The sequence below is a fragment of the Syngnathoides biaculeatus genome, unplaced genomic scaffold (genome assembly GCF_019802595.1).
Source record: "Syngnathoides biaculeatus isolate LvHL_M unplaced genomic scaffold, ASM1980259v1 ctg204_pilon_pilon, whole genome shotgun sequence".
Lineage (NCBI taxonomy): Eukaryota > Metazoa > Chordata > Actinopteri > Syngnathiformes > Syngnathidae > Syngnathoides > Syngnathoides biaculeatus.
In genome coordinates, this window is record NW_026907459.1 from 619 (window position 1) to 19,982 (window position 19,364).

A 19,364-nucleotide genomic window follows, 5' to 3' on the forward strand; every position below is an offset into this window, starting at 1 on the left:
TACACCTCTTAACCATATTTTTTGTTAAATAACCCAAATACGCGATAAAACGCTAACTAAACCTATACTGAACCATGCAATGTTGTCTGAGAAAATGGCGGGAGCAAAAACGGGCTTTGGTTTATGCAGATCTCTGGCCTCTGATTGGTCAGTGACGCGTATTGCGCAATATCCACGGAGGGGTCAATTTGGCATTTCTTCAGTTGAGAATCCAACCCACTGAACATTAAGCCTTTGCCTGAGAGTCCTGCATTTGGGTCCACCCCCACACCGTTGGGATGTGACAGCGCACAGCGGAAATTCCAGAGAAGATTCGTGACATCACACACAGGAAAACAGAAATGGCCGGAGTGCAAGATCAATTTAAGAACGCTAACGAATATTCTGATAATTCAAGCAATGAACATGATTCTGAAGGTCCCATGAAGATGACGAAGAATACAAAGTATATAAAGGCGTTAAAAGTTATCAAATTGATCAAGTTTGACAGAACACAAGTTCAAATGCAGATGAAGCAGCTGGCCATGAAGGTGCCGATCCAGCCCTGGCAGCAGTCAGACCCAGGGAACAAAACATACTTTGCGTTGGAAACACTGAGTGGTGAGCATTTATGATTTTTTTTTATTTATTTTTTTGGGCCATGGAATGACAAATAAAAATGGTGTAGCTATTCCGAATGTATACATGAAATTTTTGGTCTCATTTTAAAATTATGTTTTAAGTTTTATGTTTTCTGGATAGGAAGTAGACAATCACATTGGTGAGTAAGAGAATTAAAATTATTAGTTTGAAACCATCGTGAGTGACGAGTATGTAATACTCAACTTCTTGTTTTAATACTACGTAGTATTTTTTTACAATTAAAAACACACATCAGAACATGAGCTTGCCAGCACTTGTCAATAGCCAGATATATTTCCTTGTGATACTACTTGTTTGGGGTGCAATCACCGGTTTTGTTTGTTCACATTTTGCACAACTGTCACTAAATATCAAATAATAAAAGGTTTGTATACAATATTATCTTGTTTATCTAGTTGAGAATGCCACCTATCCATCCATCCATTATCTACCGCTTATCCGGGTCGGGTCGCTGGGCAAGAAGCTTCAGCAGGGGTACCCAGACTTCCCTTTCCCCAGCCACTTACTCCAGCTCTTCCGAATGATCCCGAGGCTTTCCCAAGCCAGCTGAGAGACAGTCTCTCCAGTGTGTCCTGGGTTGTCCTCTGGGTCTCTTTCAGGTGGGACATGCCCGGAACACCTCACCAGGGTGGCGTCCAGGAGGCATCTGAATCAGATGTCTGATGATGGAGGGGGGGCGTTCTTCCCAATCACGCCCTTCCAGGTCTCACTGTCACTGCCCATGTGGGAATTGACCCCTCCGTACACGGCAGTTAACCACGCCCCTGAAGTGACGTCACGCCACGTGCGCTGACGTAAGACAAACAGTAAAAATGGCAAATACAATACAATACATTCTGAACTGAGACAGATTCCATGCTTTTCATTTCATTCAAATCAACGATATATTATAGATTCTAAATACAATACATTCTTAACTGAGAGAGACGCCATGCTTCTGATTTCATTCAATCATTCACACGTAGCAATGTTATGCGAGCGGAGAATGTCTCATTCATTTATACGAGACGTGGATTAAAAATCAAATTTAGGGCATATCTTCGTGCAAACACCGTCTGGTTAATATTCTGGCCGCGAGCCAGCAAGAAATCAATACGTTTGTACAGTCCGATCATCGCTAAATATCGCTCAACAAAGAATAAGTTTGTCAATCGTTCATACGTAGCAGTGTTATGCTAGCGATGAACGTGTCATTCATTTATAAGAGACGTGGATTAAAAATCAAATTTAGGGCATATCTTCGTGCAAACACAGTCTGGTTAAGCTTCTGGCCGCGAGCCAGCAAGAAATCAATACGTTTGTGCAGTCCGATCATCGCTAAATATCGCTCAACAAAGAATAAGTGTGTCAATTGTTCACACGTAGCGGTGTTATGCTAGCGGAGAATGTCTCATTCATTTATATGAGACGTGTATTAAAAATTAAATTTGGGGCATATCTTCGTGCAAACACAGTCTGGTTAAACTTCTGGCCGCGAGCCAGCAAGAAATCAATACGTTTGTACAGTCCGATCATCGCTAAATATCGCTCAACAAAGAATAAGTGTGTCAATCGTTCACACGTAGCAGTTTTATGCTAGCGGAGAACGTCTCATTCATTTATACGAGACGTGGATTAAAAATCAAATTTAGGGCATATCTTCGTGCAAACATATCTGTTCCGGTTGATATTAGATGGATTTAGTTGATGATGCGGTCTTCCACAAAGTTTGATCCATCGAAGGCATTTTACGTACTGGGTCTTCGGTTTTGGAAAGGGTACGAATCGAACTCCACCAACTAGCCTTTCAGGATACCTGTCGTCACTATTACAAAGTCCGTGACTACACCTCTTAACCATATTTTTTGTTAAATAACCCAAATACGCGATAAAATGCTAACTACACCTATACTGGACCATTCAATGTTGTCAGAGAAAATGGCGGGAGCAAAAACGGGCTTTGGTCTATGCAGATCTCTGGCCTCTGATTGGTCAGTGACGCGGATTGCGCAATATCCACGGAGGGGTCAATTGAAGTGCCCCAGCAGAATGATGGAGTCACCAAAGGCTGCGCTCTCCAGCACTCCCTCTAACGACTCCAAAAAGGGTGGGTACTCTGCACTGCTGTTTGGTGCATAAACACAAACAACAGTCATGACCCGTCCCCCTACCCGCAGGCGGAGAGAGGCAACCCTCTCATCCACCGGGGTAAACCCCAACGTACAGGCCCTGAGCCGGTCGGCAATAAGTATACCCACACCTGCTCGGCATTTCTTCCCGTGGGCAACTCCAGAGTGGAACGAAGTCCAACCCCTCTCAAGAGGAGTGGTGCCAAAGCCCAAGCGGTGCGTAGGAGCGAGTCTGACTATAACGCGTCGGATCTTCTCGACCTCACGCACCAACTCGGGCTCCTTCCCTGCCAAAGAGGTGACATTCCGTGTCCCTCGAGCTGGTTTCTGTTGAGAATGGTCAAACCATTTGCTGTGAGACAACTTGTATTCTTCGCCAAGAACGACATATATTCTGCTTCTTTAATTCAACCATGTCAACAGTGTTCAGTTTTCAGAAAACAAAAGATTACCAACATACCTCTGCAACTTGTCAAGCAATGCTCTGAGTGATAATCTGAGTCCACAAATAGACCGTTTTCGAACACTACATCCAGGGCACCTGGCCGTTTTGGATGGGTTCACTCTCCTGACGGGCTGTTCACTGTAATGCTTTTGCATATAGACCGGAGTTACACAAATGTTTGTACGACTTAAAAGTGACGCATGATGGCTAAAAAGACTTTGGAAGCTCATTAGATGTTGTTTCAAGAAGCCTTTACGACAAGAAGTGTGCTTTGATCGAAAATATCGACCCATGTGCCTTGGAGAAACACAAATGGAGCACACAACTGTGGGCGTCGGTAACCTATCCAGACATCGTCCACTATCTCCTCTTCTCAACAAGCGCTTATACCATGGACCAACTAAAGAATTACAAAAGTCTGGAGGCCTACAACCGATTCATCAATGGCTGGGTTCGTCATGCAGCGGTATCCATTGTAACCAACCTGTCTCCCCACACTGCTAAGGTTAGTTTACCGCATAATGCAATTTAAATATGTACACGTGATTATAGTCAGCGTTGTGTTAAATTATGTTGATTATACCAACGAAAGAGGTGTAGATTATTATTTTTGTGTTTGTTACCGAGAGGGAGGGGAAGAGAGAGAGGTTCGACCAAGACGATTCCCAAGTGGAGCCCGTACCTTTTTCTCCACATCCACGGCTACATTTTCAACTCAACTCATGAAACAGCTAGCGGTGCGGTAACTCGTTTTTGCAAACTTATTATAATGAAACAGAAAATACAGATTTTGGGCACATGCATTGCATTCACACACGAGTATTGTGCTTGGCTGCGAGATCAGCTCTGCTAATACGAGACAGCCACAGATGTCGCCGTTTGGTTGCTAACTGCTCCGTTTTCTCACACTGGTTCTTGATCACAGCTGGCAGTCGAAAGAAAGACGCTTTACAATGCCAGTTCGTGCAATCAATAACATAGCAGTGCACCCCATTCATACACCTTTCTGAAATGATTCCTGCTTAGTAACGTGTGTTTACGCGAATTCACCAAACCAAGATGGCTCCCACATTCTAAATTGGAATGTGTGTGACGTCAGTCGAAAACAGTCTATAGAAGATGTGTGTGTGACCGGCCGACAAAAATCAATCAAAGTTCGGCCATTTTTATTCATAAAAACTTGGATTTTTTTTATAAAACCATCAAACAAGATGTGTATTTTATGGTACGATTGAACATATATTTTAGTCTTTATTTATATTTTTACAAGATGACTGGGCTCGAAAACTGACGTTCCATACACTTTATTAAGATGATAGTAACAATAATGTTTCCGAAAATACATTTCAAAATCAAATCAAATCAAATGCCTTTCTCATTATATGTTGTGAATACAATGAAATAATGAGTGCTACTCCACAAGGTGCAATAAAATAGAGTAAAACTCAAAGAACGTCTTTGGTAAGAAACAATAGACAAAGGATGAAGGAAAAGTTATTGCTAAAATAAATAAATGCACAAAAGTGCTGTTGGATAATATTCCATTACAGTACTGTTATGGTCAGTGGTTTTGAGTTCAAGGAGTTGATGGCTCTGGGGAAAAAGCTGTCTTGAATCTGGCTGTCCGTGTTTTGTAGGATTTGGTTTTTGGAGTTTAGATTTGCGTTCTTTTTCGCCCCCGCCACATTTAAATGTTATGATCAGATATTGTAGTCTCCACTACTTACGAGTTGGTAGCGGAAAGAAGAACTTCACCGTACGCTTGATTTCTGCTACACGATCGAAAACGGGTCTCTTTGTTTGTTAGTTAGTTAGTTAGTTGGGAAGCTAAGCTAACCCGAGAAGCTTCAACTTGAACGAGACGACTCCAGACGGACACGAAATAACCAAAATACCAAACCAGTGCTCTAACCACTGAGCTACAGGGCCCAGACGGACACGAAGAATGCATAAAATATTTTGGTCCACTAAAATAGTGATGAGGGGCGTACATTCGGTCCAAATTTAGCAATACTTACTGAAGCAAGATCGAACCTCTTGCCGCATGGCCATAAGTAAAAAGAGATGTATTACCCATGATCCTTTACGGCACAGCTTCCGATTCGTCTTTTTTTCAGTGTTTTATGAAGGGGGATTACCGCCACTTATTGCTCTGGAGTGTGACTCAGTACGTCTTCAACCTCCATCCATACAGTTTCTGAGACACTTATCCTCACAAGGGTCGCGGGAGCGCCGGAGCCTACCCCAGCTATCTTCAGGCAAGAAGCGGGGTACACCGTCAACTGGTCGCCAGCCAATCGCAGGGCACATTGACACAGACAACAGTCACACTCAAAATCACGCCAATGGGCAACTTAGAGTGTCAAATTAATGTTGCATGTTTTGGATGTGGGACAAAACCGGAGTGCCCGGAGAAAACTCACGCAGGCGTGGGGAGAAGGTGCAAACTCCATTCAGGCGAAGCTGAGAACTGTGAGGCTGACGGTCAAACCAGTGATTCGACATTTTACTCACACGCACCCAATGTACATTCTAATGAAGTAAATTCAAAGGACTATTTTTTCGGCGTCCATGCCTTCTCCTGTATATTAAAATAATAAAATGAGTAATCAAAAAGGAGGTTAGATTTTTTTGATCTGTTTGATCTGCTAATGTGCTTCTATTTGAATTAAAAAGATGTATTACAAATATCATCCAACATTTATGCATGAACCTTGAAGTGTCTCCAGATGACTAAAGCTCAGTTGAGGTCTTGTGCCACTTTCTAAAGCAGATAAATAACTGGATGAGCCAAAATTAATCACAACACTACACTAAATCACACCAAAACTGAGATAATTGTTTTTGGCAAGAAAGATGCTTTTATCTCAAGTAGATATGACAACTGTTATGGTCTTCCGACCGGATTACTGTCCTTGTTGATGTTTAGGCACGTACTGTACTGTGTTGTCATGTCCATTCTGCAGTAAATTGCTCCTAAAAACACTATTATTTCAGTCATCGGTTCATGTTGATGTAACTGTAAATTATGTGGCGTAGATTGCCAAGGAATGGATACTGTTTTTGTTTTGTTTTGTTTTGGGGGGGTAATCGAGAAGTGAATTTTCACAACTAAACCAACACCAAACTTTAAAACACTGTCAAAAAAAACGATAAACAAACGTTTATCTTTAATAAACTTTCAAGACCGTCTTGATAGGGTTGTGGCGATGATTTCGTTCTCTCATAACCCCGCCTGAGTTCGTGTCCGGGTCAGGGAAGCCTGTTTGGGAAAGTGTTGTTCGACGTGGTTCATGCTGTGGTTTGACTTCCTGTGTGGGCTCCTCTCTTACTGCAACACCCCACCTGGAGTCAAAAGAAAAGTTTTTATTTTGAAGGGGCAGCAGCGATGAACTGTCGCCCTAAATATTTTGGAGCGCAAGCGTTTTATTTTTCCTGTTCGCCACGCGGTGGGAGACTCGATCGGTTTTCGTAAGTTTTCCTGAATTTGGACCGAATGTTGTGAATCCTCGTCACGGGACGCCCCTTATCACTACTTTCATGGACCAAAACATCAATCATGCAATCTTCGTGTCCGGTTGGGGTCGTCTCGTGCACGTTGAAGCTTCTCGGCATAGCTTGGCTTGCTAACAAAGAGACGCGTTTGTGATCAAAAGTTCTCTCATCAGAAATCAAGCCCGAATTCAAGTCTTCTTCTTTTCGCCACCGACTGGTAAGGATTGACAAGTGTGCTTAACCCTTTAGAACCCATGGGGTCACATATGACCCAGTGTAATGAAGGGCTCACAACGCACCACAGTTACTTTTTTTTTTTTTTTACCCTTAAAGCCCACCGTCTCACATGTGTCTGCAACTAATGCATTTTTTTTTTTTTTGGTCCACAGGGTCTTATGTGACCCATTATCTAAACCGGATGTAAATTAGTTTTTTTTCCAAACGAACGCTTAATTAATTTAGTCAGTAAATAAAAATTTAAAAGAGGATTTGGATGTCTTCGGTTCTCTAGGGTTAAAAAACACACATCAACAACTAAATTCTTTAGGCTGTGTCTGAGAGGAAAATGTTCTCAATTGTCTAAGTCGTTAATTTTTCTTTTAATCATTTTCTGGGGGCGCGACGTTTGCCACACAGTTCTGAGCACCGGGGTTCAAATCCATTCCTCGCCCGTGTAGCGTTTGCACGTTCTCCTCGTGCCTGTGTATACTTTGTCCTAAAAACTATGTTTAACACGATAAGCAAATTAAATCAAGAAAAACAAAAAGAATCCATCACAAGATGAAGTAATGACTATATTTAAATGACCTGTTGATTTACTATATACACTTAATTGCTTAAAAATACATGTATATTTCCACAAAATAATGGATCTTTGTCCATTTATTTATGGCAGTGAGGTAAGGTTACCGACAGAACTAATTCATGGTCTTATATTTGATAGCAGTAAATTAATAAAGCAATTAAGGCATTTACTTCTTTTTATATTATAAAATATTGTTGTATGTTGATGTGTTGTGAGATTTTTCAATTGTAAAATATGTGCCTTGACTCAAAAAGGTTTGAATGTACTGTTCTGTATTCTTCAGGTACAATCAAGACAGAAATAATGGGTGCTAACCTACTGTAATTAAATGACTTTATTGTTATTAAGGCTCTTCCCCACACCAAAACTTGAGAGTGTGACTGGACAGAAAGGCAGCATGTTTGCATACAACCGCTAGAAAGAGCGATAGCAATAGTTTGCTCGGCTACTTAACCTTCGGTTGCCTGCTTGCGACCCATATCGTATTAAAAGTACGTGAACATACCTTAAGCAAGACTTACACGAATGTGCTCCTCTGTCCTCAGCACCGATGGCCACCAACATGTTTTTTTCTCTCTCCTATTTTCTTCTTATCCAGTCAGATCGATCCACTGTCACCCCCGTGGTAACGAGTCACATTTGAGTTGACAAGGTAATGCCCAATGATGGTTAAAAAAACGAATGTGGGTTGTATTGGAATACAAGATTTTATTGCAGTAGTCTCACAGTGCAGTCGCGAAAGAGCAAATTTGTCTTGTCTGATTCGCACAATACGTGTCATCTGTCAGCCACATCGTCTCTTCCATGCCGTCCTTTTTTTATTTTAACATTGACTGTCAGATATTTACAGTCCAAAATCAAAAGATACAAAAACTTTAGACTTTATACTGATTTATTTGGTTTTAGTGTCATAATTCACAGATTTGATCAATTACATCATTAATAGATACTTTTCACTGACGTCACGCCGACCACGTGTTTTGGACGGCAAGATCGTGATTAGCTGAATGCCCAGCATAAGATAAATAATGCCTGAAGTGTCAGACCCGTTTTTCTGTCTGTTCTTACAACCATAAGCCACATGATGAAAAGGCCGTAAGACGCTTATAAGCAAGCCAATATTCACAAAAAGATCTCTAAAAAATGCGAGTTGTATTGGAGTTTTGCCGTCCAGTCGGCGTCATAAACAAATGTCATGTGACTCATGACATCACATGAAAAGTATCTATTGGCTCCAAGAAAGACATTTATTCTGCATCGCCATCGTGCACAGTATATCGCACTCTAAAAGCAAGTTTATTTTGATATAGTAGTATTTATATAGTTTTGTCACATGTCATTTGACGCAGTACTTTAAATATCTGATGGCCAATAAAGTTATAAAACAAATGATGGGAGAGCCGAGGCAGATGCGAGACGGCACGTAATGCGCAGATCAGAATACAAGACAAATTTGCTCTTTCTCGATTGCACGATGTCAGACGACTGCAACAAAGTCTTGCATTCCGATACTACTGCATCCATTTTTTTTACGGTCAGTGGGTTTTCATCTGGTCAACTGAAGTGCGACTTTATACACTCCTTTCCGTAGTGACGACAACAAGGGTGGCTTACACCAACTGTATATCAAATAAAAAGGGAGGAGGAAACGTCTTGGTGGATCCTGATCTTGTAAAGCCAAATAAATAGTACTACATAAAAATAAACTGGGTTTTGGATTCAGATATACTGTCCAAGACGTCGATGACAAATGTCTTTTGCAGACATGACATGAAAACTGAGTGGCCGATCAGCAGAAAATGCGAATTATTGGCGGATTCCAAACTGGCTGATACAATTGGTATGCGTTCTAAAAACGTGTATGGTAGGTTAATTGAAGAATCTAAATTGCGCCTAGGTGTGAATGTGAGTGTGAATGGTTATTTGTCTCTATGTGCCCTGCAGTAGGCTGGCAACCAGTTCAAGTGTACACTGCCTCCTGCCCGTTGACAGCTGGGATAGCCTCCAGCACTCCCCGCGACTCTCTTGAGGATAAGTGGCAAAGAAAATGGATGGATGGATGGATTCTAAGTGCTTTTGTTGAATGTCTGTTTCATCACAAACTGTCTCTCATAGAGTAGAAGGAAAAAAAGCTTGAGCTCTATCTTTTTAGGTTTCCTTTTATTGACTTTGTGGTGCATTGCCATTTTCACTAATGTACTGTTGAACACACAATGTCCAAATCTGAATCTTGATACAATTAAGGTGTCCGATTTTCACTTGGTGTTTTCATCCCTCTTATGTAGTGTGGAAAGTGTTGTGAAAATGTGTGCAAGAAGGACTGGAGAGTATGAGGAAGAAGTTCGTGGACCAAAAAAGGAGGAGGAGCCACAACGTCAACTACTGGACGCAGTGTTCAATCTGCAGCCTCGGATTGTCCTACGCAGAGCAGGTTGGTTCACTTGTTGCATGCAATCTAATTTGAATGATATTCTTCTTTACGGGCCCCGTTTGATGATGCATTTTACGGAACATATTATTCACATCCCGACCAGTGACTGACTGGCGACCAGTTCAGGGTGGAGTCCGTTCGCCCAAAGTCAGCTGGAATAGGCTCCGCCACTCCCGTGACCCTTGTGAGGTTAAGTGTTCAAGAAAATGCATGGATGGATGTATACATCTGCGTGCGTGTGTGTCCTGTTAAGTTGTTACAAGCAGAATAGGAATCAGCATTAATTATATGCCAGAACAATTTTACTGTGTCACAGTGGAGTTTTTGAGCTTCCTGTGTGATTTCTTCCCATTTTAAATGAGGTTTTATTGAGCATCAGAGTCGATCAGTCGACCAGAATTTCCAGCGGAGTGAGAGGGAAAATAATGAAAAGTGCTAACTATAAACAGAATGACAATAGCAAATCATTCCATGTATGCAACAAAGAAACATGTAACATGTAAACTCCTTCCCAATTTCAGTTTTGGATTTATTTATTTATTTATTTGTTTTTATTGGTGGCTAAAACTGAGCCTCTTTGTCCTTTATCACTACATAAGTAATTTTATCAGTGGCTCTCTGCCACAATTGTGAGTTACTTAGTAATAACAACAGCCCATTTCTTCTACGATAGTGTGCAATTACATTTGCTGTTAAATATTGCAAACAAATTAGATCTGACCCCTTTGTGTTTGTCATTTGTCTTGCAGATGTCAGTGAAAATATTCATCCAGAGCTGCAGCAGTCAGTGTCTGGTCACATCAAAGAGGAAGAAGAGGGTGAAGAGGTACAATGCATCAAAGAGGAGGAGGATGTGTTCCGACACATGAAAGAGGAAGAGCAGGAAGAAATCATCCACGTTCCATCAACTGGTGTCCATTTGAAGAGTAAATATGAAGGTCAAAGTGAGGAGAGACAAGGGGCAGAGCTTCCAAGTAGGAACAGCTCATGTGATGGAGACTTTTGTGAAAGATCACAAACAGACGGTCATGATGATGAACAGTCGGAAGGTGATTTGACATGTCACAGTGCCAACCAAAGCTGGAAATGTTCTCAGTATAGCAAAGCTTTTGCTACTATGAGGAATTTGAAACGACACGTGAAACTACACACAGGTGAGAAGCCTTTTAGATGCTCAGTTTGTGGTCAAAGATTCTCTAGGAAGGGAGCTTTAAAAATACACACAAGAACACACACTGGTGAGAAGCCTTTTCCCTGCGCAGTCTGTGGTCAAGGATTCTCTCAGAAGGTACACTTAAAATCACACAAAACAACCCACACTGGTGACAAACCTTTTTCATGCTCAGTTTGTGGTAAAAGATTCATTCAGAACGGACATTTAAAAGAACACACACCGGAGAGAAACCTTTTTTCTGCTCTGTTTGTGGTCAGAGATTCACTCAAAAGGGATACCTAAAAATACATACTACACACTGGTGAGAAACCTTTTTCCTGCTCAATTTGTGGTCAAACATTGTCTCAGAAGGAAAACCTGAAAAGCCACACAAGTACACACACTGGTGAGAAGCCTTTTTCCTGCGCAGTTTGTGGTCAATGATTCTCTCAGGATGGAGACTTAAAATCACACAAAAGAACCCATACTGGTGAGAAACCTTTTTCCTGGTTAGTTTGTGATCAAAGATTTACTCAGAAGTGTCATTTAAAAAGACACACAAGAACACACACTGGTGAGAAATGTTTTTCCTGCTCAATTTGTGGTCAAACATTCTCTCAGAAGGAAAACTTAAAAAGACACACAAGAACACACTGCTGAGTAATGTTTTTCCTGCTTAGTTTGTGGTCAAAGATTTTCTTATAAATATCAGGCTCAGACACACAAGTGTGCTGTTGAGAATAGCGGTGACCAAGAAGGTTTTAAGGAATGTATGAAGATTTTAAAAAAGTAGTTACTATGTTACCGACTTGGGTAAAATAACATTCTTCTGTGTACAAACTTCTGAAAAATTTTAATTTTGAAGGTGAGCGGATTACACTTGACATCTACACAATGTAAAATACTACTAATTATTAACATTTTATGAGAGTGCGTACATTTTCTCATATCTGTTTTGCCAGTAGTTTTTAATTTTCAATTGTAAAATGAACCCGTTTGTGAAATACGAACCATGAAGACCCTTACTTCCTTTGAGCAATGGATGCATTTTGTCAGTGTTTGTGATGTTTGCGTCAAAGAATTCATTGATTGAACTCAGACTGTCAGGAAACTTGGACTTTGAGCTGAAATTGTTGTGCATTTGTGATTTTGAATGAAATGCACCCCCGAAAACTTGGTTGACTTTGTGTATCAAATCTATTTCCCCCATTGAAAAGTTATTGAAATGTCTTTTATCAATTGGATAACCTCCGAAAAGAAATGCTCACACCTTCATGCAAAACATGGCCCAAGCAACAAGGCTGATGTGGAAAAACTGCAAAGCTGGTTACTGTGAAGGATCACAAACAGTGTCAATTGAAGAGAAAAAAGACAAAGTCCAGGGGTCAAATGACATTTCACACTAACTAACAATGGAAATGTTCTCAGTCCAGGAAAACGTTTGCTTGTTAAAGCAAATACCACATGAGAAGACACACGGGAGGGAAAACTTTTGCTTCCTCAGTTTTTGGCCAAAGATTCCCTTATTAATATTAGGCGTCACAGTGATGAGCTGTCAAGCGTTGACAGTTCGAAGCACCCGGGTTCGATGCAAGCCCTCCCGGTGTGAATTTTGCGTGTTCTCTCTGTGCCTGTGTGGGTTTTCTCCGGGCACTCTGGTTTCCTCCCACATCCCACAAACGTGCAACAATAATTGGACACTCTAAATTCCCCCTAGGGGTGGTTGTGAGTGCGACTGTTGTCTATCTCCATGTGCCCAGTGATCGGCTGGCAACCAGTTCAGGGTGTCCTGCCTGTTGACAGCTGGGATATGCTCTAGCACTCCCGAAACCCTTGTGAGGATAAGAAGCTAAGAAAATTGACCCCTCCGTACAGGGCACTTAACCACGCCTCCTGAAGTGACGTCACGCCACGTGCGCTGACGTAAGACAAACAATTAGTAAAAATGGCAAATACAATACAATACAATCCATTCTTAACTGAGACAGACTCCAGGCTTCTGATTTCATTCAATCATTCACACGTAGCAATGTTATGCTAGCGAAGAACATCTCATTCATTTATACGAGACGTGTATTGAAAATCAAATAGAGGGCATATCTTCGTGCAAACAGTCTGGTGAAGCTTCAGCCGCGAGCCGGCAACAAAGCGACACGTTTGTGCAGTCCGATCATCGCTAAATATCGCTCAACAAAGAATAAGTGTGTCAATCGTTCACACATAGCAATGTTATGCTAGCTAAAAACGTCTCATTCATTTATACGAGACGTGTATTAAAAATCAAATATAGGGCATATCTTCATGCAAACGTTTCTGCTGCTTGTGCTGAACATACAGATTTTAGCGTACTTTGAAACAAGACCTTGGTTTGTGTCGTTATAGCAAATCCCACCCTGTTGCGGCCGTGTTCCCCTTTGCTTGTGGATCCGTCAACAAAAGCAACCTTTCCAGTTGGGAGGGAGTTGGCTTATGCACTTATGTGTGTGTGCCTGTGCGCAAGTAGTCAAGGATGAGAACAGCTTGAGTAAGAATGAAACCAACACAGTTACAGTTAGAAAGGAAATGAAACTGTGAACTATAATAGTAATGATATGCTTTTAATACAATAACTATAAAACTGATGAATTCTTTCAGTTACTGAGTAATAACCCCTCATTTCCTCTACGACAAAGTGCATTTGCGGTAAAATACTGTGAACAAATGAGATTCAACCACTTTGTGTTTGACTTCTGTCTTGCAGACATCAGTGAAAATCTTCATCCAGGCCGGGAGCAGTCAGTGTCTTGTCACATCAAAGAGGAAGGAGAAGATGAAGAGGTTCAGCGTATTGAAGAGGAGGAGGAGGAGGAGGTTGTACACATGAAAGAGGAAGAGCAGGAGGAAATCATCCAGGTTCCAGTCACTGGTGTTCATTTGAAGAGTGAAGATGAAGGTCAAACTGAGGAGAGGGAGAGGCGAGGGGCGGAGCCTCCAAGCAGGAACAGCTCAAGTGATCGAGAACTTTGTGAAAGATCACAAACAGACCGTCATGATGATGATGATGAACAACCGGAAGGTGATATGACATGTCACACTTCCAACAAATGCTGGAAATGTTCTCACTGTAGGAAAGTTTTTACTTCCATGAGAAATTTCAACCAACATATGAAAATACACACAGGAGAGAAGCCTTTTGCATGCTCGGTTTGTGGTCAAAGATTCACTCAGAAAGGACACTTAAATATACACACCAGAACCCACACTGGTGAGAAAGCTTTTTCTTGCTCAGTTTGTGGTGAAAGATTCACTCAGAAAGGAGCTTTGAAAGGACACACCAGAACCCACACTGGTGAGAAAGCTTTTTCTTGCTCAGTTTGTGGTAAAAGATTCACTCAGAAAGGAGCTTTGAAAGGACACACAAGAATACACACTGGTGAGAAACCTTTTTCCTGCTCAGATTGTGGTCAAAGATTCACTCAGAAAGGAGCTTTGAAAGAACACACAAGAATACACACTGGTGAGAAACCTTTTTTCTGCTTAGTTTGTGGTCAAAGATTCACTCGGAAAGGAGGTTTGAAAGAACACACAAGAATACACACTGGTGAGAAGCCATTTTTCTGCTCAGTTTGTGGTCAAAGATTCATTCGGAAGGGAGATATGAAAATACACACAAGAATACACACTGGTGAGAAGCCTTTTTTCTGCTTAGTTTGTGGTCAAAGATTCACTCGGAAAGGACATTTAAAAATACACACAAGAATACACACTGCTGAGAAACCTTTCTCCTGCTCAGTTTGTGGTCAAAGATTCACTCGGAAGGTAGATATAAAAATACACACAAGAATGCACACTGATGAGAAACCCTTTTCCTGCTCAGTATGTGGTCAAAGATTCTCTAAGAGGGATCACTTAAAAAGACACACAAGAATACACCCTAGTGAGAAACCTTTTTCCTGCTTAGTTTGTGGTCAGAGATTCGCTCAGAAGGGACATTTAAAAAGACACACAAGAACGCACACTGGTGAGAAACTTTTTTCCTGCTCAGTTTGTGGTCAAAGATTCACTCGGAAGGGAGCTTTAAAAATACACACAAGAACGCACACTGGTGAGAAGCCTTTTTCCTGCGCAGTTTGTGGTCAAAGATTCTCTCGGAAGGGACTCTTAAAATCACACAAAAGAACCCATACTGGTGAGAAACCTTTTTCCTGCTTAGTTTGTGATCAAAGATTTACTCAGAAGTGTCATTTAAAAAGACACACAAGAACACACACTGGTGAGAAATGTTTTTCCTGCTCAATTTGTGGTCAAACATTCTCTCAGAAGGAAAACTTAAAAAGACACACAAGAACACACTGCTGAGTAATGTTTTTCCTGCTTAGTTTGTGGTCAAAGATTTTCTTATAAATATCAGGCTGAGACACACAAGTGTGCTGTTGAGAATAGCAGTGACCAAGAAGGTTTTAAGGAATGTATGAAGATTTCAAAAAAGTAGTTACTATGTTACCGACTTGGGTAAAATAACATTCTTCTGTGTACAAGCTTCTGAAAAGTTTTAATTTTGAAGGTGAGCGGATTACACTTGACAGTGACACAATGTAAAATACTACTAATTATTAACACTTTATATGAGAGTGCGTACATTTTCCCATATCTGTTATGCCAGTAGTTTTTAATTTTCAATTGTAAAATGAACCCGTTTGTGAAATACGAACCATGAAGACCCTTACTTCCTTTGAGCAATGGATGCATTTTGTCAGTGTTTGTGATGTTTGCGTCAAAGAATTCATTGATTGAACTCAGACTGTCAGGAAACTTGGACTTTGAGCTGAAATTGTTGTGCATTTGTGATTTTGAATGAAATGCACCCCCGAAAACTTGGTTGACTTTGTGTATCAAATCTATTTCCCCCATTGAAAAGTTATTGAAATGTCTTTTATCAATTGGATAACCTCCGAAAAGAAATGCTCACACCTTCATGCAAAACATGGCCCAAGCAACAAGGCTGATGTGGAAAAACTGCAAAGCTGGTTACTGTGAAGGATCACAAACAGTGTCAATTGAAGAGAAAAAAGACAAAGTCCAGGGGTCAAATGACATTTCACACTAACTAACAATGGAAATGTTCTCAGTCCAGGAAAACGTTTGCTTGTTAAAGCAAATACCACATGAGAAGACACACGGGAGGGAAAACTTTTGCTTCCTCAGTTTTTGGCCAAAGATTCCCTTATTAATATTAGGCGTCACAGTGATGAGCTGTCAAGCGTTGACAGTTCGAAGCACCCGGGTTCGATGCAAGCCCTCCCGGTGTGAATTTTGCGTGTTCTCTCTGTGCCTGTGTGGGTTTTCTCCGGGCACTCTGGTTTCCTCCCACATCCCACAAACGTGCAACAATAATTGGACACTCTAAATTCCCCCTAGGGGTGGTTGTGAGTGCGACTGTTGTCTATCTCCATGTGCCCAGTGATCGGCTGGCAACCAGTTCAGGGTGTACCCTGCCTCCTGCCTGTTGACAGCTGGGATATGCTCTAGCACTCCCGAAACCCTTGTGAGGATAAGAAGCTAAGAAAATTGACCCCTCCGTACAGGGCACTTAACCACGCCTCCTGAAGTGACGTCACGCCACGTGCGCTGACGTAAGACAAACAATTAGTAAAAATGGCAAGTACAATACAATACAATCCATTCTTAACTGAGACAGACTCCAGGCTTCTGATTTCATTCAAATCAATGATATATTATAGATTCTAAATACAATACATTCTTAACTGAGAGAGACGCCATGCTTCTGATTTCATTCAATCATTCACACGGAGCAATGTTATGCTAGCGAAGAACATCTCATTCATTTATACGAGACGTGTATTGAAAATCAAATAGAGGGCATATCTTCGTGCAAACAGTCTGGTGAAGCTTCAGCCGCGAGCCGGCAACAAAGCGACACGTTTGTGCAGTCCGATCATCGCTAAATATCGCTCAACAAAGAATAAGTGTGTCAATCGTTCACACATAGCAATGTTATGCTAGCTAAAAACGTCTCATTCATTTATACGAGACGTGTATTAAAAATCAAATATAGGGCATATCTTCATGCAAACGTTTCTGCTGCTTGTGCTGAACATACAGATTTTAGTGTACTTTGAAACAAGACCTTGGTTTGTGTCGTTATAGCAAATCCCACCCTGTTGCGACCGTGTTCCCCTTTGCTTGTGGATCCGTCAACAAAAGCAACCTTTCCAGTTGCGAGGGAGTTGGCTTTTGCACTTATGTGTGTGTGCCTGTGTGCAAGTAGTCAAGGATGATAACAGCTTGAGTAAGAATGAAACCAACACAGTTACAGTTAGAAAGGAAATGAAACTGTGAACTATAATAGTAATGATATGCTTTTAATACGATAACTATAAAACTGATGAATTCTTTCAGTTACTGAGTAATAACCCCTCATTTCCTCTACGACAAAGTGCATTTGCGGTAAAATACTATGAACAAATGAGATTCAACCACTTTGTGTTTGACTTCTGTCTTGCAGACATCAGTGAAAATCTTCATCCAGACCGGGAGCAGTCAGTGTCCTGTCACATCAAAGAGGAAGGAGAAGATGAAGAGGTTCAGCGTATTGAAGAGGAGGAGGAGGAGGAGGTTGTACACATGAAAGAGGAAGAGCAGGAGGAAATCATCCAGGTTCCAGTCACTGGTGTTCATTTGAAGAGTGAAGATGAAGGTCAAACTGAGGAGAGGGAGAGGCGAGCGGCGGAGCCTCCAAGCAGGAACAGCTCAAGTGATGGAGACCTTTGTGAAAGATCACAAACAGACCGTCATGATGATGATGAACAACCGGAAGGTGATATGACATGTCACACTTCCAACAAATGCTGGAAATGTTCTCACTGTAGGAAAGTTTTTACTTCCATGAGAAATTTCAACCAACATATGAAAATACACACAGGAGAGAAGCCTTTTGCATGCTCGGTTTGTGGTCAAAGATTCACTCAGAAAGGACACTTAAATATACACACCAGAACCCACACTGGTGAGAAAGCTTTTTCTTGCTCAGTTTGTGGTGAAAGATTCACTCAGAAAGGAGCTTTGAAAGGACACACCAGAACCCACACTGGTGAGAAAGCTTTTTCTTGCTCAGTTTGTGGTAAAAGATTCACTCAGAAAGGAGCTTTGAAAGGACACACAAGAATACACACTGGTGAGAAACCTTTTTCCTGCTCAGATTGTGGTCAAAGATTCACTCAGAAAGGAGCTTTGAAAGAACACACAAGAATACACACTGGTGAGAAACCTTTTTTCTGCTTAGTTTGTGGTCAAAGATTCACTCGGAAAGGAGGTTTGAAAGAACACACAAGAATACACACTGGTGAGAAGCCATTTTTCTGCTCAGTTTGTGGTCAAAGATTCATTCGGAAGGGAGATATGAAAATACACACAAGAATACACACTGGTGAGAAGCCTTTTTTCTGCTTAGTTTGTGGTCAAAGATTCACTCGGAAAGGACATTTAAAAATACACACAAGAATACACACTGCTGAGAAACCTTTCTCCTGCTCAGTTTGTGGTCAAAGATTCACTCGGAAGGTAGATATAAAAATACACACAAGAATGCACACTGATGAGAAACCCTTTTCCTGCTCAGTATGTGGTCAAAGATTCTCTAAGAGGGATCACTTAAAAAGACACAAGAATACACCCTAGTGAGAAACCTTTTTCCTGCTTAGTTTGTGGTCAGAGATTCGCTCAGAAGGGACATTTAAAAAGACACACAAGAACGCACACTGGTGAGAAACCTTTTTCCTGCTCAGTTTGTGGTCAAACATTCACTCGGAAGGGATATTTAAAAACACACACAAGAACACACACTGGTGAAAAAAAATTTTCCTGCTCAGATTGAGGTCAAAGAATCTCTTTTCACTACTCTTGCCCTGTGTTTTTACGATTAACGGGGACCAGAACCCACCATGAAATGTGAAAAACTGAGAAGTAGACCCCCACTACACACACAGGCATTCACCCTCCATGTGTATCTGGGTACCAGAATGATTAAAATATGTAAACAGGATTAATACTTCACATAGTTGAGACTAAGATTACAACAGGACACGTATTTGAAATCTTAATTTTAAAGCCTTTGTTAATCTTTCCTTCAGCAGTCGCCTGACTCTGGTCTCTCTCTCTAACCTCTCTCTCTCACACATACACACACACAGCGAAGGAGAGGCTCGTATTCTATTGAATAAGTTGGTTAAAAAATTCCACAGCCACCTCTCCAAATTGCTTCCATGCCGCCACTGGTATGTCATCAG

At 41.2% G+C, this 19,364-nt stretch overlaps 1 protein-coding gene and 1 long non-coding RNA gene across 11 annotated transcripts; one reads left to right on the forward strand and one right to left on the reverse strand.

Moving 5' to 3' along the window:
* Positions 1-466: 466 nt before the first annotated feature.
* On the reverse strand, positions 467-5,686 carry LOC133497189 (uncharacterized). 2 transcript variants are annotated; one of them, XR_009793971.1, is made up of 3 exons: positions 5,619-5,686; positions 5,214-5,477; positions 467-1,431 (listed from the first exon to the last, which is right to left on the reverse strand). It is a non-coding gene; the product is annotated as an uncharacterized LOC133497189 (long non-coding RNA). The 2 variants fall into 2 exon arrangements; XR_009793972.1 differs by lacking the exon at positions 467-1,431 and adding an exon at positions 3,224-3,341.
* LOC133497188 (gastrula zinc finger protein XlCGF57.1-like) lies at positions 5,271-18,901 on the forward strand. Of its 9 annotated transcripts, none has more exons than XM_061813325.1 (5): positions 6,769-6,907; positions 8,094-8,147; positions 9,781-9,926; positions 10,676-11,080; positions 13,820-16,334. In XM_061813325.1, the coding sequence occupies exons 3-5, from the start codon at positions 9,800-9,802 to the stop codon at positions 15,415-15,417; spliced, it is 2,130 nt and encodes a 709-aa protein (XP_061669309.1). In that variant the 5' UTR covers positions 6,769-6,907; positions 8,094-8,147; positions 9,781-9,799; the 3' UTR covers positions 15,418-16,334. The 9 variants fall into 9 exon arrangements, with proteins under 9 accessions (XP_061669313.1, XP_061669305.1, XP_061669312.1 ...); XM_061813327.1 differs by lacking the exon at positions 6,769-6,907 and adding an exon at positions 7,406-7,986; XM_061813329.1 differs by lacking the exons at positions 6,769-6,907; positions 8,094-8,147; positions 13,820-16,334 and adding exons at positions 5,271-5,362; positions 17,585-18,901.
* The last annotated feature ends 463 nt before the right edge of the window (positions 18,902-19,364 follow it).